We start from the raw sequence: 24,797 nt of genomic DNA, 5'->3' as shown, positions 1-24,797 counted from the left end.
AGTATCTACTACAAATAATAAAACCTCTTCTTCCCGGTTGAAAAAAAAACTCTTCTACTATGGCCGCCTAGACTCCTAAACTTTAGTCCATGTCACATCGGATGTTTGACATTAATTTTTAATTTGTAGTATTAAACATAGACTAATTGCAAAACTAATTGCACCAGTTGAGACTAATTTGTGAGACGAATCTATTAAACCTAATTAGTCCATGATTTGACAATGTGGTGCTATGATAAACATGTACTAATGATGAATTAATTATGCTTAATAGATTTGTCTTGTGAATTAATCACGATTTCTATAATTAGCTAATGTTTAATTCTTTTAATTAGTATATCCGAACCCTTGATGTGTTAACTTTAGTCCATGGATTCAAACACCATTAAGTAATCTAACTGACTGGTGGGTCCAATAGAATCACAACAAACCAAACATTCTCCTGCATCAACATCTCCATCGACCTGCCCCAAAAATCTTGTGAGTGCAACTGCACGGCGCTGCAGCAAACCGGCCACACCTCACCGCGGCGGCCACCACCTGCCGGGCCCCACCACCCTTCCAAGGCGTCACTATAAAGAGGCTTTTATCTGTGTGTCGTTATAAAAGTTTGTAATTATCCACAAGCCATTAAAAAGTTTGAGCGGTCACAAGTGCCATTGGTCGAAACTTTTTTGCCCTCCACGTCATTCCGTCCACATTGGATACTAGCGGTGTTAAACTGAGCTACGAAAAGACTTAAATACCCTCAGACTACATAAGCGAGCTGAAATTTCATTTTCCTCTTGTGCTACTCGCTGGATGAGTATTTTGGAGCCAAATTGAGGATGGAGCAGGAGAGCGTTCGGTTGGACAGGGAGCGTCGTGCCCGTCATCCCCGAAAGCGAGTACTTGTACTACCTAATAAAAAATGAAATCTGCATAAAACTTTAGCATAAGACATCACAACAAAAAATTGTAGCTAAGGGACAAAATGCATCACAATAATCTTTTTTAGTGTTTACTTATATAGTGTTAGCAGGAACCTGCATTGCATGTGCAAAGCATATATACAAACTCATTTAAGAAAAAGAGCCCACCAGACATGCGACCACTATACATGGCGTCGTCTATATTTATCTGCGGGGGCTGCACATACTAACAATGCAAGAAGCTAGCTATAAGCATTCACGTATTTGCCCTATAAAGAAAAGAGGCACGATGCATGAACTAATCGCCTACGTACGCGAGGTGTGCCAGAAGAAACAGGCTAGCAAGTTGCATGTGTGTATCATGTACGTATATATTATAGGTATGCGACAAGCTAATAGAAGTATGTACACGTATATGCAAGTAGCAGCAGTAAGCTTCTTCAGTCACCAGGAAGGCGTGCGTGCACCTGTGCAAGCCGGCCGCCTAGCTGTAGAGACGACGCGTTCGTCAACTTCTTCATCATCAATGCAACAACTCCTTAAATTAAAAAAAAATGCAACAGCTACTTCGTCCATAAAGTCCGAAGTGTCCATGGATCATCGAACGCGTCGCGTTATGTGACGAAAAGGAGTCGAGTCTGCAGCGACCAAAGCCAGATCTAGAGGGCAGCTAGTGCTGCACAGGCCAAATCTAGAGGGCAGCCAGCACCGCACCGCCTGCTACAAAGGAGGTGCCCGCTGCGAGTGTCGAGTACATGAAATCAACATCCATATGGCGCCGAGATCGAAGTTGCTGTCCGAAAGCAGCACCATCAGCGGCATGTGTGCGCCGTGGCAGTGGAGCAGTCGAGGCTGCGCAGTGTGCAGAAGCGGCCATGGGGCTCCCGCTCTCTGCATCATTGAAGACGGTGCGCCGCCCCATCAGCGACTCCAGCACCAGTGCATCACCACCCCGACGAACGCGATCCAAGCCTTGGACAGGCGCCTACTCGATGATGATGCCGGCGACGGAGGCTGGCGATGGGGGTATGGAAGGGTGTCCACGGCAAATCATCACCGAGGCGTCGCACATATGAAGGTCCTTGTGTGGTTTTGGTAATTGAGTAACAATCTAGGTGGACTAATTGTGTTTATGTTAGATACATAGGTGATTAATCCATAGGTACATGTGTGTAAGCAATATATGCCATAAAGGTAAAAATGGCTTAGAGATGTTGCAAAGCTCACACATGTGATAATAAAGGAGCTCATTACAAAATGAGACATGATATTGATTCATGTGATCAATGTAGAGAAGATCAAGACATGACTTGGCTTAATGGACCGGTTGCAAGCGTGAAGGGCAAGTTGGAGCCTTTGGAGCGATGGACCGTGTGGCGGTGAAGCTTGAGCAAGACTTGGCACCGATGGACGAAGGCAACGGTGAAAAGCAAGTGAAGTCAAGATCGATGAACCAATATGATCACGTAATGATATGAAGTGGATCATATCATGGTTAATCATGTTGGTGCATATGTTGCATCGACATTGGAGGAGATGGAATGGAATGCGCAAGGCAAAGGTATAACCTAGGGTATTTCATTTCACCGGTCATATGTGTGTAGAGAAGTTGATGACCGGGTTTAGGATAGATGGCCATACTATCAAGAAGGGCAAACTTATTTGCATATCGGTCATCTAGTGCCACTCGAGTGATCTAACTTTGTATCGTCACTAGGATTGAGTGGCGTGGCAAGTTGAGTGGTTAATACTTTGAAAAATGATTGTGAAAATGCTAACACACATACACATGGTGGTGTACACTTGGTGGTGTTGACACATTTACAAAAGAGATGAAGTTGAAGTTGATGTGGATCAACTCGGTGATGGAACGGAAGCGAGAAAGGTTCAAAACTCCACCGGTGCCTTGTATAGAAAAGACAGGGTTTCACGGTGTGCACCGGACGTTGGTCACGCAGTGACCGGATGCTGGGGTCCTGTGTCCGGTTAGTGGCAGCAGTGAAGGCGTTGGCGTCGGTCTTCGACCGGATGCTGGGTCACTTCGTGACCGGACGCTGGGTAGCTGCGTCTGGTCTCGCTAACGTGGCAGCACAGAGAAGAGGAGAAATGACCGGACGCTGATGCTGCGTTCGATCGTGACCAACCGGACACGTCCGGTCACGAATTTTCACCTTTGGAAGCTTACTGGAAGTGACCGGACGTTGAGGTCCTTCGTCCGATCACTTTGAGCAGCTGCATCCGGTCATCACTTGACCATTGAGATCAAGCGACTGAGGTTGAACGGAGGCGACACGTGGCGAGCATCCATTGATCGGACGCTGAGGTCCTACGTCCGGTCAATATGACCAGGCGCGTCCGGTCAACCTAGAAAACGCCCAGTGAAGGGGTAACGGATATTTTAGCTCGTAGGGCTATAAATAGAAGGGGGTCTTGGCCATGGCTTGAGCTGAGCATCTTGGAGTACTTTGTGTCCATGCTTGTGAGTGCTTTGGAGCCCTACATCTCACATATGCTTGATAGTGATCATCCGATTATTTGAGAGAGCGATTCTACTGTGATTGTATTGTGAGGTTGCATCGAGTGGCACTAGATGATCGAGTTTTAAGCCGGTGGTGCTTGTTACTCTTAGAAGTTGCCACCTCCTAGATGGCTTAGTGGTGGTCTTCGTTGAAGCCCGTAAGAAGCTTATGCGGTGCTCCAGAGAAGATATTTGTGAGGGGCATTGTGCTCACCCCATGGGAGCCGCGAAGAGCAACTCTAGTAAAGCGTGTCATTGAGCTACCCTTATTTTTATGGTAGGTTCTTGTGGTGCCCGACGTGCGGGTTTGGCGGGTGATGCCAATTAGCCGTCGAACCACCAAGTGAGCGATCGACACAACGGGGACTAGCGTATTGATAAGCACGTGAACCTTAGAAGAAAAATCACTGTGTCAACTTTATTCTTTCTGTTGTTTTGCATCCTCGTTACACAAGCTTGTAATTACTTTCATATACATTATGCTTTGTGTAGTTGCTCTTTGTAATTAGTATGCTTGTATATCTCACTAGTTATCTTTTTGCTTGTGTAGCATAGAAGTAGCTCCCTTGCGTGACTAATTTGGTTTATGTAACCTTGTTAGTCACATTATTTAGTTTGTGTAGCTAAGTATTTGTGCTTTCTAATTTGGCATTAATTGCCTTGTTATTGAGCATTGCTAGTGAGTTTAGTTGGCTTTGTGCTTTTGCTTACTAGCATGTGTAGGAGCTTCCCGTTGCTTAAAGTACTAGTGGCATATGTTTGTGTGACCTTGCTTCTAGAATTGATTACGTGCAATGTTTTCTGATCGGCTTATCATTCCTAATCGGTCTGGTACCGATTAGGATGATCAGGACGATTAATCGACGATCAGGACGATTAATCGACCTCTGATCGGTCTAATCGTCCATATAATCGTCCAGCATATAGCAGGACTATATAAGTATATATCATATATGTATGGTATATATATAATATACCATATACTATATATTTATATAGTAGACATCGAGCATATTTCTAGTTAGTTGGTTACTTACCTATGAGATCTGACTCCATATTCTTGTCCCAGCCTCCATATGTTTGCTGATTTTCTGCAGGAATAATAGATAACTTGAGTAAGTAGATGCAAAAGAATAGTGTGACAGACTGACAGCATTACAGCAGCACATACTCAATCTAGATCCAGAAAAGTAGAAATTAAGAAAACTAGCATAGTCCACAGCTTACTTAATATAGTACGAGTACTGAGTACATACTACAAACTAAATAATTAAACACTGCAAACAACATTCAGAGTTTTTAAGATAACACTAGCTGCCATTCAATCAGCATTCAACAGCCATCTAAATCTAAATAAGCAAATCATCATCCAAATTGAAGCCTCCTCCTCCATCTCCACCCGAGTCTCCATCCACCTCCATTCCTACTTCAGCATTAGATGCATCTAGCTGAACTTGGGCTTCATGGTCATCATCTTCATCATCAATGCTATCTAGAGCAGCAGCTGCAGCTGCAGCAACAGCCGTCCTTGGACGCTTCCTGGTATACATCTGGCTGACAGAGGCTGTTGCACGAGCAGCAGCCCTAGACAAGTTGCGGCCCTATAGATTCTCATATGCACCAATAGCTTCATCAACAGCAGCCCAAGTTGATTCCTCACAATTCTCATCCACCCATTCATTATCCCACTGAAATTCATCTAGCGTGAGAGGGTTGCTCTTTTGTCCTTTGCAACCAAGCTCTCTGATTTTTTAAACCTGTTTGACATCTTTTTGTTGTAACTGACATAGACCAATTTATTTAACCTCTTGTGCTCTAATATGTTCCTCTTTTTGGTGTGGAACTGCATAAAAAATAATGAACAACACATTGGTTTGCAAGCAATGTCGCAAATACATAATTGATTTTACTTCGAACTAGCAGTGGTACTTACATGGGGAAAAACACTCCAATTACGCTCACAACTTGATGCAGAGCAGCAAAGACTAATAATTTTCTTTGCTAGACTTTGGAGCTCAAATGAGTAGCCACCATAGGAATTCCACCAGCGAACTGAAACACAATTACCTAATAATCAGGTCATAACAAAACAAATATTGACAAGGATTGAAGGTTTTAAAATATCCAAAACTTACTAGGGTTCTTTTTGTCTCTGTCCCTTATTGCTAATGGCATTGAGAAGCCTTCACCTTCAGACTGTTCATAATCATCAGCTTGACAAGAAATCTTGGATTGTTCACTGTCATCCGCCACCATTTTGTATAAAATTTCATTGAACATGATCCTTAGCCTTGCAGCTTTTCTCTTGTCTTTCTCCCTTAAGGCAAAGAACTTGCCTGGATTCAAGAATAGGGCTGCCCCATACAACTTCTGCTGCATTTGGTTTTCCCACCTATTATCATAGCGCTTCATTACTTCTTTAAGCAAGTCGGTTTTAGCTTTTAAAGAATCTTTGATGGTGGTCTTTGCATGATCCATGGCTGCCATGATCTCAGGAGCTGCTGGTGTCTCATCCCCATCTACAATCCTTAGAGCGACGAGAAGGGGTTGTGAAGCTCTCAAGCAACACTCCACTCTATTCCAAAAAGACATGGAAAGGACAATATCCTCAACTTGTTTGCCTTCACTAGTGTTAGACAGACTGTTAGCCTGCCATTCTTCACTAACAACTAAAGCTCTCAAGCCATTCTTGTGCTTGTACATACTTGCCAATGTTAGGTAAGAAGTAGCAAATCGAGTCATAGCTGGTCTCACAAGATCTCCACCTATCTTCTGTCTCATTAGATCAAGTATCATCCCATGCTTGTATAGAAATCTGCACACTTTCTTGCCCCAATTGATGGCAGTGTTGAATTCCTTTATCTCACCAATGTCTTGCAGCAACAAATTCAGACAATGGGCAGCACAAGGTGTCCAAAACAAATGTGGGATCCTCTCCATTAGAATCCTTCCCGCTGTCTTAAAGTTGGCCCCATTGTCTGTGACAACCTGCACCACATATTCCTTCCCAATCTTGTCAACTTGCTGCTCCAACAAATCAGCTAGCATTTGTGCATTTGCTATCTCACTTGAAGCATCCACTGAACCTAGGAAGAAGGTCCCTGCTGGACTGTTGGCAAGAAAATTAATTATATGGCGGTGGCTTGTATCCATCCAACCATCGGACATGAGAGTGCAGCCATATTCTTTCCAACTCTCCTCATGCTTCTTTCTTAGTTCTGCTGTCCTGTTGACAGCCCTTTCAAGCAATGGTTCCCTAATGTCATGCATGGTTGGTGAGCGGTACCCAGGTCCATACTGCCCAATGGACTCAAGCATTATCTCCCAACTTCTCGAATTAATGACATTGAATGGTATACCATTTTCATAGAAGAAATCAGCAACATGATCATCAACAATTTGTTTAGCCTCTTTATCTTTCTTTGTGCACTGCTCTATAGTGGGCTGAGAAGTCTTGCATTTATGCCTTTCTGCAACTACTTCTTCTGGTGTCCTACGAAGCATGGCACTAACTGACTTGGTGTTGGTGTTCTTTTGAGTTGCTGCTTTAGTATGACCCGCAACCACAAAGGAAGTAATGGTAGCTTGAGCTATTTTCTTCTTTGCTTCTGATTGTGCTCGCTTGAGTCTTGTCCCAGAACTTGATACTTTCGTTGGTTCAACTTCAGTAACTTCATCCTCTTCATTTGCTTCTTGTTCTTGTTCACCATCTCCAGGAAGTGCCACAATTGTAGTCCTTGTATTCTTCTTCAAGTAAACAGTCATCTCTCGCTGGACTATTGGAGGTGGTTTTGGGCACTTCACTGCATCCCCATAACCCCCAGCAAGGTGCATCTTGAACCGACCGATTCCTGCAGGCACTACCTTCTTACAGAAAATGCACTGAATAAATTCCTTCTTCGTAGGATCTGGCCACCACCCATACTTCCATCCTGGGTCTTGAGATCGAGCCTTCCTCTTGGGATCTTTAGCCTGCTGAGCAAGTTCTGGAGGCAGTGCTGCTATAGCCTTTTCTACAAGGGCTGAAAAATCTGGAGCAGCTGAGGATGCTGAACCAGCACCACCTGATGCAACTGATGAGCTTGCACCAGCACCTTCAGGATTAGGCCCAGGCATAATGACTTCCACTGCAAGCTGCCGCCTTCGATTTTCATCTATGCAAGTTCAGCAAAGAGCCAAAGAAACAAAGCATCAAGATTTGAGCATAGTGCAGAGGAAAGGAGATGACAGTAATGACAGAACAAAGTCTATTTAATGACTCACCTTCAGAGGAGGAGCTCATCTTCGTGCTCCCTGGACCTGCAGCCTACAGGTGGGGAAGAGAAGGGCGACCCTGCAGCAGAAGGGAGGAAGCAGCAAGCAGCAGGAAAGATCCACGGATGGGCTGCTTGGATTGGAACTGGAAGGGAGGGAGGAGGGAGTAAGATGCACGCAGGCAGCAGGGAAGAGATGGAGCTCAGCTGCTGAGCTGCACACACACGGGAGTGAGGACTGAGGACTGAGGAGAGAAAGAGTGGGGGTGAGGTATATAAGAGAAACCCTAATGGGCCTGACCCAAATAAATATAGCCCACTAAACTGAAGTAGCCCATCTGACTATTTAGAGCTGATCCGCAAAGAGGCCTAATCGGACGATTAATCGCGATTAATCGACGATTAATCGGACGATCAGGTTTCTGATCGCTCTGATCGAATCGGAGGGCCTAATCAAGTGCTAAGTACCGATAAGGACGATTAATCGCGATTAATCGGACGATCAGAAAACATTGATTACGTGAGCTCTAGCTAGCCCGGCACCTTTGTTGCTTAATTAGAATTTTTTGCAAGGTGCTAGAGAACATAGATAGATGGGTGTAGTCTTGGCTAGACCGATAGTTTTAATTTCGCACTTGTTTCGGTTAGCCGACGGGATTAAGTTTTAGAAACGACTATTCACCCCCCTAGTCGCCATCTCGACCCTACAACATCCCACCAGAGCGCCCGCAGAACTACTGCGACTGCACCATGAAGCCGCATCTGCGCACGCGCCAGGTGCTGTCGTCGCGGACGTAGACGCCGGGGCTGATCCTCTCGGCAAAGGCACCGGCGTGGCCACGGAGGTCCTGTGGCACCACGATAAAGGCATTCTATGAAACAGGAGCCTAAGCAGAGCACGGCGTCGGAGCCGAGGACGACGCAGGTGCGGACGCCTCCCCGCGGCGAGGTACGGTGCGGTCATAGAAGCCGGTGTCGATGCAGGAACTGTTGTCCGGTGAAGCCATGGAAGAAGACGACCTTGAAGCTACGCGCCCGCACCGCCCAGTGCGACTCGGCTCCCCGCCGCCCGCTGCAGAGGAGCCGTCGTGCTCTTCAGTTGCCGCTCCCAATGAGGGCCTACAGAGGATAGGGTTGCCGGCTAGAAACAAGATGGGGCGTTCTGAACATTTTAACTAGTCGGACCTAAATGTCAGGATGGTCAAATTGTTTAAAACTAACAGAATGTGACAGGAATGGCATCGAGGATAAAAAAGTTCCAATCAATAATATTTATGACCGCTCAAACTTTTTAATGACATATAGATAATTACAAACTTTTATAAGTTAAAAACCTCGGCTATAAAAATCCCCTCCACCCTTCCTGCGCCTACACGGCTCCACCGTATCTCCTCCCCAAAACCCAAACAAGCTTTCCAAAATTTAAAAAAAATAACCCAAACAAACCCCCCGCTCCGCCGCCCGGACCCCGCCTCGCCGCGGCATTTCCCCGAACACCCCCCGCGCGCGCCCCTCGCCGACTTCCGACCGCGATGGCCGACGCCGAAGCGGACGCGGAGGCCGTTGCGCCGCGGTCACGGAGGTGCTGCTCCTCGACCACGACGGCCACAAGAACGAGGCGCTCGCCCGCGCCCGCGACCTCATGCTCGCGCACCAGGACCTGGCGGTCACGCACCGCCTCCTGGGCGAGCTCCACTACGCCGCCGCCGTCCGCGCGGCCCGCGGAGACCGCACCGCGGAGGCCAGGAATGCTGCGGCGGCGCCGCACCTCGGCGTCGCCCGCGACGCGCTCGCCGCGGCGCGCCGCCACGCCCCCGACTTCGTCGACATCGCGGCCGCGCTCTGCGACGCCTTCGCGGCCTCCCGGATGTTCAAGGAGGCCGAGGGCGAGTACCTCCGCGCGCGGCGCATCCCGCGGCCTTCCAGCCCTCGGTCGTCGACAGCGTCCTCCTCCCCTACATCGGCCCCCGCGTCTCCCTCTTCTACATCTTCGTCCATGACGCGTCTGCCGGTCGCATCGACGACTGGCTCGTCGCGCTCTCCCGCTGCCGCGTCGAGTCCATCCACATACTTGGCAGACTCATATCATGCTTCAACCTTCACTCCTCCATCTTCTCCTTCGGGGATCTCGTGTCCCTGCGGCTGCAACGCTGCAACATCCCACCCCTCCCCGTAGGATTCGCCGGCTTCCCAGCGCTCCAGGAGCTAGACCTCTTCATTGTTAACTTCCCAGCCAGTGGGCAATTGGAGACTATCATTCGTCGGTCACCCTTGCTTCATACCCTGGATATGTTTGATGTGTTCATCCCTGATGACTACCCAGACTCATTGATTGAGGCGCCCAATCTCCGTCTCCTATCAATCTGTTCAGATTATGACTATGGCTGGCGATTTGGAGAGCTGCCGTGCATCAAATATGCCAACATTGATGTGTTATTCTGTCTGTGGCATGAACATGGTTTTGGAGATCTCCTTGCTCGGTTTGCTTGCGTTCAAAGGCTCGCTCTCTTCTTGCCGGTACATTATTTTCACTTTGTTCTCCTTACTATGTGCTTTGTTATAAATCAACGCTGAAACGCTAGTGCTTGGCGCAAGCTCATTACATAGATCAGGAATGTAAACATAGTCTCATACACCAATGAAATAGCGTGAAAAGCTACACTAATAATTAATAATAAAGGAAACAATCGTTTCATTCCTGCCCTGTTTCCATGTGCCTGTGGTCCCTTGTTTCAAAATAACGCAGAAATCTCATCTGTATTTCTAGACCCTGTATGACTTTTATCCAGTTTCAATGTTCTTATATATATATTTTTGGTCACAGGCTGATGATGTTAAGATGCTGTATACACTTCCATTCCGTTTACCTTGCTAAGGAGTTGTCACAACCTTCAAAACCTAGAAATAGAGGTAATGCTGGATGTGGCCTTTAGTATATTTCTATCTACATTGTTCGAAGGTCATCTTGTTGTCTACAACTGATTTCCTTTTATTGGTGAAGTCGCGGGATGGTGATGGTCAGAGTTTCGAGGCAGATTGGAGGTTCTTAAATGCTCTGTGGACTGATGGCATGTGTGCCAATCTTCAAACTGTGGAGATGAGTAGTATCATTTGGCTTCCAAATGAAATTTCATTTATGAAGCTTGTGCTCTCTAAAGCAAGGCGTCTTCGCACGTTGTCTGTTGATAGTCACCCAGATGATTTTGATGATCCAATAATTGACTTGCTAAACTACAAAAGAGCTTCAGCTCAAGCTCGTGTCATGTTTGAAGGTATTTTTTTTTTATTATGGGTTTCTCTGTTTTTTTGAACTTGGCTGATTCATTACTCTCCTGATAAATCATCATAAACGATTACAAAGACATCATCAGGGATGGCACTGGTAATTAGCGCCTGACCTTCGATGCACCCATAACCTAGACTCGCCAACACATGGGCAGCCCTGTTACCAGTTCTACCCAAGAAATTACAAACGAATTCATTAAAATTTATCCTAGAAAAGGACTTTAGCTCCTCGATCAGGCCCCCTTCAGGTTGGACGTCGAAGCTTTGGGACTGCATAGCTAGCTGAATGTTAAGTGCATCTGTCTCAAGGATCAGCTTCCCAATACCCAAACTGCTCGCCACTTGAACACCTTGCAAACAGGCTATCAACTCAGCGTGGAAGGCACTCAACACATTATTGATTCTTCCTCGTCCCGACATCACCACATCTCCATCATGATCATAGTTTTTAAGGCGGTAAGGCTAGGTGCGGCGCTCCACCCCCTTCCAGATGCCTAGGCAAATTAGGCGTGCGGCGAGGCGACGCCATACACATACTGCTGTTCACAATTTAAGCCTCAGAGGCACATATAACAATGACACAGATCAATAAATTAACCTCTCTTATGCAGCAAAGTTCAAACGTCAGAGAGACAAACAGTCAAGCATATATTAATTATTCACAACAATTAGGCAACCACATCAGAAGAGCACACCTGTGAGCTATCCATTCCAACTATCAAACTGTAACACATAAATAGGAGAAACGAGCAGAGCAGAGAAAGCAAAGTAGAGCACAGGAAGGAGCAGAGCATGGGAACGAGGCGGAGGAAGAGCAGAGGAAGAAGGGGGAGGAAGAGCAGAGGAAGAAGGGGGAGCAACAGAGGACAGAGGAGGGGAGGACGTAACTGCCACTCGCGCAGTCGCAGAGCAAAGTCGTGGTTGGGGACGGGGCCGGAGTCAGTCGCGGGGCTGCTCGCAGGTCGCGGCGGACGGAGTGGGAGTCGGTCGCAGACAGGGCTAGAGTCGCGGACGGGCTGGACTCACGCGGGGACAGTCGCCTGCGCCGCGCCGACGCCGGATTCCAGGTGCGCCGCCGCCTTCCTCTCTCTTCCTCTCTCCTTCCTTTCCCTCTCCCTCTACCTCTCTCAACTGACGCAATGGGGATTGGGTTGGCGGGAGGTGTAGGCGCGCAGCTGCTTCTTTTCCCACGCGCGCGCATCGCTTCGCTCTTTTCCCGCCCGAGCGCGCGGCGCTGCTCTTTCCCGCGTGCTTTTCCGTCCAGCAGCGTCCGCCTCAGCGAAATCGACGCCTAGGCGACGCCTTCAGCCGCGAGGCGACGCCATATGCGATGAGGGCGCGGCGACCACGACGCCCCGTTTGGAATCCCGCTCGGACGACTAGGCGACGCCTAGTCGTCGCCTAGGCGACGCCTTAAAAACTATGATCATGATCACGGATCAAGAAACCCCAGCTGCCAGTCTTTGACTCCTGAATGAAGGACACATCACAGTTTAATTTGAGGAAGCCCTCTGGTGGTTTTTGCTATTTCACTCTCTCTATTGGTCTCATCGATCGTGGAGGTCGCAGAGTCTGGGAGATTTCATTAGCATATATTTTGATTGAACGTGCTAACTCCTCGGCTCTCCTCCCTCGCCCTTCTTCTCTGACCGCATTCCGATTCGTCCAGATAGACCACAGTGTGATGACCAACAACATTGCAACTTCTTCTCTTTCTGCCAATATGATTGAAACTGCATCTATAGCTGACATTTGCAGTGCCAAACTCCGTCGCTTACCCTCCAAAGCTAGTCAATTCCACACTTGTTTAGCTAGTTTGCACTTGAAAAAAAGATGGCCTCCATCCTCACTGTCTCTTGCACAAACCGGGCACTTTGTGTCGATTTCCATGCCACGTCGTGCTAGGCTACAGCGAAGTGGATGACTCTCATGCGTCATTCTCCAGAGGAAATGCTTGACCTTGCTAGGGCAGCTTAAGCTCCAAATCTTCTTCCAGATCAGTTCATCTTGTTGCCAACTCCCTCCTTGTGCAGCTCGGCAATCCCGGCTTTTGATGAAGTCGTCCCGACAGACTTTGTACGCACTCCGTACGCTGAATTTACCATGCTTGTCAAAGTGCCTTGCCAACAGATTATCGCGGCCTTCAAACACTGGAATTGCCAGGATGACTTGCTGGTCTTCTTCCCAGAACAAATCTTTGACCATCTCCACGTCCCAGTCCCTAGTTACAGGATCAATCAACTCATCAACATCCGTCACTAGGCTGGTTCCCCTAGGCGTGATAGGCTTCCTAGAGAGATCCCTCGGTAGCCAAGGGTCATCCCAAATTTTGAAGCCTCTTCTATCACCCACTCTCCAGATCATACCTTTCTTCATAAGCTGAATCCCCTTCAAAATGCTCCTCCAAGTGTAGGACATGGCAGCCTTTGGTTTAGCATCCAGAACCGTGCCATTGCTGTAATATTTTGCACGCAGGATGCGTGCACAGAGAGACTCCGGCCTCTCCCATAGTCTCCATGCCTGCTTCGACAGCATAGCAATATTGAAGGCATGAATATCCCGGAAGCCCAAACCCCCTTCCTTCTTTGGACGCATCAGTATATCCCGGTGTAGCCAATGAATCTTGTGTTTACCCTCCTGTTGATTCCACCAGTATCGGCACACCATCGTACTCACTTGATCACAAAATGTCTTAGTTAAGTCAGAGCAGCCCATAGCATATGATCACAAAATGTCTTAGTTAAGTCAGAGCAGCCCATGGCATATGTCGGGATCGCTTGCGCCACGGCTTTTATTAGAATTTCCTTTCCTGCCCATGATAGAAATTTCTTCTTCCACCCCTGAATACGTTGCCAAATCCTGTCTTTGATGTAAGCAAATGTCCCTGTTTTTTATTTGCCCACCTGTACCGGGAGTCTCAGATACCGTTCATTCATTGTTTCTTTTGTAATTTGCAGCAAATCACACACCTCCGACTTCCTGTGTGCATTAGTATTCCGGCTAAAAAGGACCGCCGACTTTGTCTTATTAATCATCTGTCCAAAGCAGCATTCATAGAGATCCAGAATGTCTTGTAGCTGTTTAGCGTCCCCCTCCGTTGCACGAATCAGTATCAAAGAGTCATCGGCAAACAAGAGGTGTGAAACACTAGGTGCTCTCTGACAAACTTTCACTCCCACAATCTTCCCTTCCTGCTCTGCTTGCTGCAATAATGCAGAAAAACCTTCTGCACAGATGAGGAACAAATATGGTGACAACGGATCTCCCTGACGTAGACCTCTTTCAGGTTTGAACCCCTCCGACAATTCTCCATTCACCTTAATGCGATAGCCCACAGATGTCACACATTCCATAATGAGATTAATCCACTGCTCACAAAAGCCCATTTTCACCATCATGTCACGAAGAAAATGCCACTCAACCCTGTCGTACGCCTTACTCATATCTAGCTTGATCGCTGCATAACCAATGTCACCCTCTCTTTTATTCATCAGGTAGTGAGTGATCTCATAAACAATAAGAATGTTATCTGAGATCAAACGGCCAGGTACAAAAGCACTTTGGTTCGTAGTGATTATATCCAGCAGCACATTCCGTAGGCGGAAAGACAAGACTTTGGATACTACTTTGTAGACCACATTACACAAACTGATGGGCCGGAGTTCAGTTGCCTTCTGTGGTTTTTCTACCTTGGGAATCAAAGCAATGGTCGTTTCATTCCAACCCTCTGGTATATGCCCTCCATTCAACACGTGCAGCACCTCCCGCGTTAGGTTCTCACCGACCACATTCCAAAAATTTCTGTAGAAGACCGATGGTAGACCATCAGGGCCGGGAGCCTTTAGGTCACCAATGGAATCTAAAGCTCTCTTTATTTCCTCTTCAGTAAACTCGGTCATCAGCTTGGAGTTCATGTCTGCCGAGACACAGGTTGGGACAGCACTGAGGACTTGTTGGAATTGTGCCTCAGTGCCGACCTCCCCCGCCCTGAAAAGCTGCACAAAGTGGTTAGTTATAAACTCCATTTTCTCCCTCTCATCCTCCACCCAACTCCCATCTTCCTTCTTCAATCTCCCAATCCTATTCCTTCTCTTCCTCTCCGAACAGGCATTATGAAAATAGCTTGTATTCCTGTCCCCAAACTGCAGCCAATTAATATGAGCACGCTGTCGCCAATATGTATCTATTTGATCCTCAAGGTGGTCTACTTTGAAACTCCACACCGCCTCTCGGCCGACAGCATGATCACTGATCAGGGCTCGCCTCCACTTCTCCAACTCCCTCTTGGCTTCTTTCAACCTCTTCTCCAAATCTCCCAAACTATTTGAACTCCACTCCTTCAGACTACTAGTAACACTTTTGATTTTTGTGCTCAGATTCTCCCCACTCTCTTCCTGCGACCCCCACGCCTCCTCTACAACACGCCTGCATCCTTCTTCCTTCAACCAACGAGCTTCAAACTTGAAGCCACTGTTACCTCCCACCGATCTACGTCCTTGTAATTTCTCTGTGAGAATGATGACCGGCCGGTGGTCTGATCTGAACATATCTCCATTTCTCACTAGAACCGTAGGAAACTTCCCCCTCCATTCACCATTAGCAATGGCTTGGTCCAGCCGTTCTCTCACATGTGTGCTCCCTTTTGTCTGCTTATTCCGCCAAGTAAAGACATCGCCGATAAAACCCAGATCATGTAACTCACAGCTCTCCAACGCCATCTTGAAGCGATCCAAACAGGACTGCGCTCGAGGGACCCCTCCCTCCTTTTCATGGTGAAAAAGCACTTCATTAAAATCGCGTGCACACAGCCAGGGAATCCCTGGCGGTTGGTGCAACCGTAGCTCCTCCATCAGAAAGCCTGTTCCATTAATGTTCACCGCTTTCTCTGTTTCATATTGGGATATGTTATTGAGTTTTCATATTAAAGTTTTTTTGGGAATCTTAGAGGATTTGAAGAATAATGGCAGGAACAGGGAACAAATATGGAAGCATGAAAAGGATGGAAGACAACAGAGCTTTTTGTGTACTCATTGTAGTGTTGCTTCCAGTTTAGTAGCTAAAACATTTCAATGAAGGAACCCAATGGCAGTCTGACTTTTGCCTAGTCAGCACTATGCATATGTTTCCACAAACCTTTGAAGTGTTTCTTTTTATGGAACCTTTTAAGAGTTTCTTCTTGACAAGGCCTTTCTAAGAGTTTGTGGTAGAAGATTATTGGTCTACATAAATGCTACGGTTTCTGTATATTTTGTTTGACCTGCTTTATGTCTGCTTTGATGTAATTTCACAAATTGTTTTCCTTGTGCAGGTTCGGTGCAGCAGTATTAGATGAGGTGGCATCTTCTATGTATTGCTGAGCGCAAGATTGGTTCACTTGAATGAGACAGGTCCCGCTTTCTCTGCTGAAGTGTTCTTGTTTTTCTCCATCATATGAGACAGATCCCCCAACTTGTTTGGGACTTAAAGGCTTTGTTGTTGTTGTTGTTGTGATGAGATACGAAGCATGTAGAAAATGGCTCATCCAAGGAACCGGCATGATTTGTTTGTCTTGTTCAGAAGAAGCTGATGTGCTATTGGTTGTTCACTAGTTCAGTAGGATATTCGTGGTAATACCCAGAGTTGTTTGGTTAATGAAGCATACCTCTAACCTTGCCTGAGTTGGTGAAAATACGGTTATCCTTTTGTTGAGCTGTCCTCTGGACCCCCAAAACTTGTTGCTTGCCAAGCGGGGCTCATGCAATAGCCAATCCATGGCTGCGTTGTTGCCGTTGCATGCCTGGGCATAATGATCGTTGGTGCCGGGCGTCTGTAGTTCTGCACCAAAAAAAAAAAAATGCTAGCATTTCCAGGTGACGATGCGTTCAGGTCTGCAATGATGGAGGGATCTGACAAGACTAGGGATGCGCGATCTGCTCGGTCTATAATCTGTGATAGTTTTTTTTTTACAACAAACAAATTTATTTCAGCAGCACTTAGCTGCGATGATGCATAGAGTCTATGTTTACACATTGCAGTGCAGCCATCATGGGGCACTGGTAGACATGAGAATCATTAGAACATACAGGCTCATAAGGAGTAGAAATGGACTGAGAAACATTATAAGCCTGTTTTGCTAGAGTATCAGCCGTTGTGTTAAGGTTACGGTTGATCTTGAAGATGTTGGACTGCCGATTTCTTGAGTGATTTGTAAACAGCTGGGTGTAGGATTTAATCTTCCAATCCGGAGGATTGGAATGGTCTGCATCATTAAGAAATTGAACTAGCTGCTGGCAATCCGATAAAAAGGTGGTGGTGTTGAAACTGAGGCAGTCATTGATAGTAGCTGCTAGAGCTGAAGCCGCCGCCTCAGCCATGAGTACAGAATGCACCTGTCGTGACTGCTTTGATGTAGATCGTTTGGGCCGGCTGAACTTGGGTGTTGACAAGGAATATTCCAAGACCAGCTGTTCTGGGTGACTGAGACTGCTAGTCTGGTGTCGTGGAGGCATCAGCATAACATCTGACTCCAGGGAGTAGCGCCGGCTCATGGACGATGTACCTGTGCATCAGTTGGTTTGGACGTCCGGGCGTCTGGGAATCAGGCTGCCCCGAAGCTGCAACAGAGAGACTCATACCCGAAACTGAATGACCCAAGACCGGTGGTTCGGTAGCAGTGTAGCCTGGGAGGGTAGCAGGCGGTGTGGCCTGCATTGTCGCGTGCCTCTGCATGATTGTGTGGGTTGCATCGTTACCTGCAGTGACAGAAGTGATACCTTGGTTTGAATTGTTCAGGCATCTGTGGTGTTGCTGTGACGTAGTGGTCATCATGGTGGCTGCATTCCCATCAGATTGATCCCTGATTGATCGGGAGGCAGCTGGCTGGGGCTGTGTGCATCTCTGTCACCACTGACCTGTTCGTCCCATGTAGAATCTGCCAAGGCTGCTGTGTTTGTATGAGCTACAACAGCATGGTGTGCACCTGCCAAGCATTCCAGGTTTTCCTGGCAAATCTATGATCATTGCGAGCCTTCCAAATATACCACAAAGTTGTAAGTATTTTTTGCAATAATGAGTTATCAGTTGAGTCAGTTATAATAATTGAAAGGATATCCTGTACTCTATCATCTTCCATGGGCAGTGAATCAGTTCTGAGAGGTGGGCTAGCAGAAAACCAAACTGCACGAGCAAAATCACAGTGAAAGAACAAGTGTGCATCAGTCTCGACTAATCCACAAGTGCTGCAATGTTCATCAATATGCGAAGAAAATCTTGCAGCTCGGCTACCAGTAGCCAGAGCTCTACGGATTAGCCGCCAAGTGAATGTCTTGATGAGAGGAGGAAGATTTTTGTGCTTCCAAGCTCTCTGAAGAATCTTGTTGGCCTGGTGTTGGATGCTCCTTGATCCTGTGGATGGCAGCTAAACCTGCATTTGAGAACTGAGAAATCTGTAGACGTTTTTAGTGGTGCAGTAACCCTTTCTGGCCGGAGTCCACCTCAGAATGTCTGGATCCTGGCTGGGAACCGTTTGGACCTGCGAAATAACTTGGACAGCTTGGGAATCGAAAATGTTAGATAGAAGGTCCAGGTTCCAAGTTCGAGTGTTAGGGAACGAGAGGTCAGCTACTACAGCTGGCAGAGGATTGTGGGTGATTGGCAGTAGGAGGTGGCTGTGAATAGAGTCCCAAATCGGGCACCAAGGCGAGGACCAAATAGAGGAGTTACCATCATGAATCTGATAGGTAACATTTGGTTTTGTAACTTTTGTGAAGGGAATCGGGTGGCCGGTGAGGTGAGGTGGTGTGGCGCCGCGGCTCCGGCGTCACTGAAGCGAATGCGATGCAGTCGCGTGCTGAGTGCGCCTGCCGGTGACCCCCTCGTGATTGGGGTGGATTTGGCCCACTTTCCATCTCCATGCAAGTCGAGCCGAAACGAGGTTTTGGGCCGACATTTACCAAAATCTTATAGTTATGGGCTGATTGGCTTAGTAAGTTCTTTCCTTTTTTTTTCTTTTCTTGGATTGCTATTTTTTTTTGTTTTTTTTGGGGAAAAAGTTATTTTCATATAGAAATGTATTAGGTCTTTTAGCAGATAGAAACATACTATATGTTAGTTGCGTCTAAACTGCCAATCCAAACTTGTTCATCAGTTCTCTAAAGTTCTGTTGTACTGTTCAGGCGGTCGTCTCGCCCTCTAGAGTTTTCTTTGTCCGAAAAGGAGAGCTGTGCTGTTAGAGTGTACTGTTGCTTTTTTATTATTATGTTACATTGCTATATATGCATCCGTTCTTATAATCCAACATTTAGGGCTCAGCTCAATTTTCCTATATTGTAATAATGACCAATTTATGTAGGACTAAATTCAGGAACTATAGTGTCAAGAACCGCATGCGCCAGGCGAGAATCTGTAGCCGAGAGATTTCTTGGCCATGTGCGGGTCTACATCGATGTCGATCGTGCCACCTGCGACGCAAGCTGCATTGGATGCCGACCATGTTCATTATCCATTGTCGGATCCAAAGAAGTCATACACAACCGTACTGAATCATAATTGACGATACACTAGTACTATATACTAACAAAGAACCAATAACAAATTAAAGAATCAATAACGACTCATGTTTACACACTCTGTACATGCATGCCGTGTGTGCCTAACCGTAGACCGTAGTACCCTACGCGATCTAACCACCTTATTAGCTTGACATCAGAAAACGATCGCCGATCCAACTGCTCCAAGCAACAGGCAGGCAAACACCTACTACACTAGTACGCTTGCATTGACCGATCCACGGCTATTTGTCCGGTTCACTTGCTTATAACTCGTACTTTTTCAGTTAATATATTTTTTTTCTTACAATAAATTAGCGAACAGATGATTACGGAGCAAAACCCCGATCGCACGCTAATGATACCTGTCCCGGTACCGAGAGGCCAAGAGCCAAGAGCCAAGAGCCAAGAGGATGGTTCATGCATAGTAGACCAGAGACCAGCATCGAGCAGGTCGTCTCATTGATCGCGAGAGAATCCACAGTAAAATACACAGCGTCCGACAAGCCTCACTTATCGAGCTACATCGTATTCCCATGGAGCGGTTGAGCAGCTCGCCCTAGCTGGACTGGATCCTTGTCTTAGATCATTATGTGCCTGACCTACTTAACATTAACCCCTAGAACACCCGTAGGGCTCCTCCACGGAATACCACTCCACGTCATCCTAAAATCCTGCTGCCGTCGTATCTCCAATCGTGTGGTTCTGAGTGTTTGGAGTGGATTATGCGGACAACGGCTTCTCGTCGTTTTCTCTAGCTTCTACGGCTTCTCCACTGCTTACCTTTGGCTTCTCCGGCTTCTCGTCCGAATCCGATGAGACAAATATATATCGGGCTTCTGCTTTTCCGTCCCCTCCTCTCCGCTCTCTCCCTCCCTCCCTCATGATGCGGCAAGGGCGACGGCCACCGGCGCGACCGGGGCGCTGCTGCGGCCGCCCTGCTCCTCCCCCCCACCCAGGCGTGTCGTGCGACCAGGCCCCGGCGGTCGCCGCCGGCGCGGCTTCACCCCTACGCAGCCTTCTCCCGTTGGTCCGCGTGCGCTACACGAAACCCTAGTTGCCTATGCTTCACGGCTCCAGCTGCGTCGCGAGCTGCCCCTGGCGGCGCGACCACGCAGCACGGTTCGGCAGCCTCGGCACGGGCGCCCCCCGGGGCCGCAGCCCTTGGCGTCGGCAACCCCAGCATGGGCGCCCCTTGGTGGTGGCCCCTGCGGGCGCAGCTCAGCGCGGGCAGCCGCGTTAGTCTACGTTTGCTCCTCCAGGTACGCCCACCCTTTCTCTTCCCTTCTTGTTGTGCCCTTTCTCTTCCCTTCCTGTGTGTCTACTAATCTAAGTGTTGTTTGAGTTCAGTTGTTATGTGTGCTATTGCCTAGGAATCAATATGCATGCAATTCATAGTGCTACCTAGGGATCAACTATACATGCAGTTCACAGTACGGGAAAAACAGCAAAAGATAGGAGAAAACAAAGATAAATAGATATAATATGTTTACAGAGGGCTCATTTGGAGACTAAAGTAAATTCAGGATCTGTCTTTTGAAAACCAAGATGATAGTGGACGGTTTCCCGGTGGAGTAAAAACCCTAAATGAAAGGTGACTGGTTCTCACCATTTATTGCATTGGTAAGTTTGTCTTGTGCCTGTTGGTTAGTATACTTAATTAGCTCAATAATAGATTGTGAAAGGTGCTTTGTCCCTTGTGCATTGATAAGAATAGACTGTGATGACGCTTCACAGTAGAATGTGTTGGTTACTGAATAACCTCTCATTCTAAATGAAAAAACAATTACTTGATGTCTTTCTTGATTGATTGCTCTATGACTACCTTTTGTAGTTTGGGGCTAAAGCAAAGTAAGGTCCAGCTTTTGAAAACAGGCCCGTGGTGGAAGGTTTCTCACTAGCAAAGTGAAAATCTTGAAATGAAGCTTGTGTGCTTCTTTGCACTAATTGCATTTTGATGCTGCTTCTGCTTTTACTTAATTAGGATTGTAGAGTAATTGAAAAGGTGCTACCAAGTATGCATGCTCTATATATATCTTTCAACTTTTGTTCTTATCCATTTTTTATTACGCTTTCTGTACAACGGGTTTCTAGCTCAATGTCAACACCTTGCACATTCCAATATTTGAAATCTTGGAAATATGAGCAAAAGCATCAATAGATAACTAATATAAGCTACGTTGACATTAGAAGTGGATCAAATGAAAGTATATATACAATTTGGAGATCTAAAGGCCTGTAATCTCTCATACAAAGTATTATCCGCTAAGAGAAATGTATGTACCTAGAGCATTTGTTGTCCACTCATTACAACCAATATGTTTGGGTCAGAGCTTCTTTTTAATGCTTTGCTTCCCACTCATACATTCTTGCCACTTAGTTCTGTTTGTGGCAATTTTATTTTGCTCATTACAAATGATCTGATGTTGCTCTACTTTCATACATCAAAGATCACGGCCATCCTAATATGTCCTGAATCAGTAAAGTTCTTTTGGTTTGGTAGTGTCACATTCCAAGCTGGAAACACTGATTGCTTTCCTCCTCCAGGTGTCGTGCCCAGTTGGTGTTTAGTAGTGATACAGCCAAGAAATGGTCATTCTACAAGCCATTGCCTCTGGGTGAGTACATTGTTTTTTTCATTTTTCTTTACCTTCCTATTCACGTGTTTCCTGTCGTTTGGCATTCAAGTGATCCTATTTTGCTTATTAACAAAGTTTATCGCCTTTGCCAACAAACTAATTGATGGTATATTGCAGTGGTTACCACACCTTTGACATAGAAATAGGAAATGCATAAAATCAATATGGAAAAAAACATATAGGGTGATAGTAGTTGTGTCCGCTATGACGTCAATTCGATACATGAGTTACTATATAGCATTTGTAGCGACCATTTAGATGTGAGGTTATTTTTCTGGTTTGTTGACACTTCTTTTTTTGAAAGGCCTTCTTATCCCTTGTTATAATGATAGCACAGTGATTCTCTATTATTTGTTCTAACAGGAACAATGAAAATTATGAATTGCACTAAGCTGTGCCTGCAGTGTGCAGCGGCTTGGCAGGCCTTACAAGCAATTTCTTTACGTTGTGGGTGCGCCCACGATCTATATACTTCTCATGTGCTCAGGGAGTAACCAATTTCTTCGGTGTGTGCTCTCTTTGCCAGTGCCAGGGCCGGGTACGTGTGTGGATCTAGCTCACCGGCCTTCATCGCTGGAGGAGCCCCACACTGGCACATCTGCCCTGTTGCGCATGGTGGAGGGGCGCTCTCTCCCCTTCTCCCCCTTCCCTTCCCTCAGCTCCCTCTCCTCACTGCGAGGATCTTGGCCACCCTTCCCTAGGAGGCCATTTGCTCCTGCGCTTCTCGTCTTTAAATACGCGGACCATGTGAAAAGATGGTATCCTTCATTGTACAGTGATGATTAGTTGTTTCATTCTGCATTTTATTTACTGAGGTTCTAGGGTTGTGGGATGATGACCTTTTTTAGACTGACAATGGAATTGTGCAATGATGGTTAGTTCTTTCATTCTTCCACGATTCTTGCTATTTTCATTAGTTCTATGATGACTATGCCATTGTATCTTAGCAATTCGCTTTTGCATGTGTTATTTCGTTTTCATTAATTGCTACATTTCGTGCGCTCGTTGCTGACCATAGGTCCATTGTCGGTTATGTCTTTACTTCACATAATTTGTTCGTTGTTCTATTACTGACCACACCTCAGTGCCTATGATGTATTTATTCCTATTCATCTCTGTCCACTTTCTTGCAAATCCTCTTTCTTGCAGATCTGGAACATCTGGACCTAAGGTCCTGTCGATCAGCTGCATTTGATCTTTGTACTGAATTAGTTATGCTTGTGATTTTTCGGTACATACACTTGCTTGCAAATCCACTTGCTTATGACAGTGATTTTTCAGTACATATATTATTGCCGTTGCGGTGAATTTAAAAATGCTCCATACATGTGTCAGCTCCACTTCGATCTTTGCACTGGATTGGTCATGTTTAGAGGCCTCCTGTTACTCTATTCATTATTGTTTTTTCATTTTACTACCCTTCTGTTTTTACAGCCCTTTGCACCGATGTCTATTGATCATCTAGATTTGATCTTTGCACTGAACTGGTTATGGCTGAGATTTTATGCTAATCAGAAATTTACTGAAGATTCCCTTATAGTTCTATCTTTGTTTCGATAAATTTTTCTTTGCCTTCGTCTCTCTCATTGAGAGGTCTCCTAGTTTTTAGCGTTGGTGCTGGACATATCACATATGACATACCTTCGGTAATTACTCTGATGCTTGATATTTGTTTAGTAGGCTACAGCTATAGCCAAAACCATGAACCTTGCTGCTTTTAACCTTTTAGTATGTGCTGCGAACAAGTTTATCTTTTAGAGAGTGATATAAGCTTCGACCGCCCCTCGCATCTGTGCTACGCCGTTCATCTCCAGAACCTGTTGTCCGTGCTTCAGTGCTTCTCTTAGTTTCTACGTTCATGAGAATTTGCAGGTTTCCTGTTTCCCTTTGCTGGTTGCTGATGCTTATATTATGCAAGGTGGTCAAGGAAGACAAGGGGTTCTTTCTAGAAATCTGTTCGTGCAGCCTAGCAAAATCCGAGGTGACCTGGTCCTTTCTTTCGATTGCTTTATGTTCTTATTCTTTTAGATTTCCTATGTGGTATCTGCTGATGTGTGTCTGGCATTAGATTGCTTATAGTTGTTCGTCTTTACAGGTTCCAATTCATACTTTGTTCATTTCAATAAAGGTCACGGACAATTTATGATTCAAACCTAATCAAAGTACATGTTGAATGCGTCCATTACTGTACTGATTCATTAGTGGTGCCTCCTCTACCCTAAATATTTGGGCGAGTGCCTTCAAGATTTTTGATGAAATGTATACGTGGATGCACTGCCTAGCAGGCACCTCCTCGAGTAATCAGGTGCTGCATCTTGCCATATATGATCTACCTGTAGATTGGTGATGATGTAGAAAAAGTAAGAAGCCAACAATGTTTCTTCATCCTAGTTTTTTTGCAAAATTTAAAAACATAGTGCTTCTTTCTTATTTCAATCAATATATATAAGATAATGCTCTCATATAATACCTGTCTTGTGATGCAGACAAGGCTTTCTGATAGGTTAAGAGCTTCATAACTATGAAATAGTCCTTTATTTCCTTGGGTCTTATAAGATCAGCTTCAAAATATATGACCATATTTTAATGCTTCTAAATCCTTCTTAATATTTGTAGAGCACTTTTGGCAAGCCACAAAATTCTGGAGCACCATATTATTAATTGAG

At 46.1% G+C, this 24,797-nt stretch overlaps 1 protein-coding gene and 1 pseudogene across 1 annotated transcript; one reads left to right on the top strand and one right to left on the bottom strand.

The window, feature by feature from the left end:
• Nucleotides 1-4,778: 4,778 nt before the first annotated feature.
• On the bottom strand, nt 4,779-6,933 carry LOC136496129 (uncharacterized). The gene is made up of 4 exons (XM_066491837.1): nt 5,565-6,933; nt 5,363-5,481; nt 5,216-5,272; nt 4,779-5,030 (listed from the first exon to the last, which is right to left on the bottom strand). The coding sequence occupies exons 1-4, from the start codon at nt 6,931-6,933 to the stop codon at nt 4,779-4,781; spliced, it is 1,797 nt and encodes a 598-aa protein (XP_066347934.1).
• A 1,754-nt stretch (nt 6,934-8,687) lies between these two features.
• On the top strand, nt 8,688-16,707 carry LOC136496128 (uncharacterized; annotated as a pseudogene).
• Nucleotides 16,708-24,797: the final 8,090 nt, after the last annotated feature.

The sequence above is a fragment of the Miscanthus floridulus genome, chromosome 12, assembly GCF_019320115.1.
Source record: "Miscanthus floridulus cultivar M001 chromosome 12, ASM1932011v1, whole genome shotgun sequence".
NCBI lineage: Eukaryota > Viridiplantae > Streptophyta > Magnoliopsida > Poales > Poaceae > Miscanthus > Miscanthus floridulus.
Note: the sequence above shows the minus strand (reverse complement) of the source record. Positions and strands in the feature narration are given on the sequence as shown.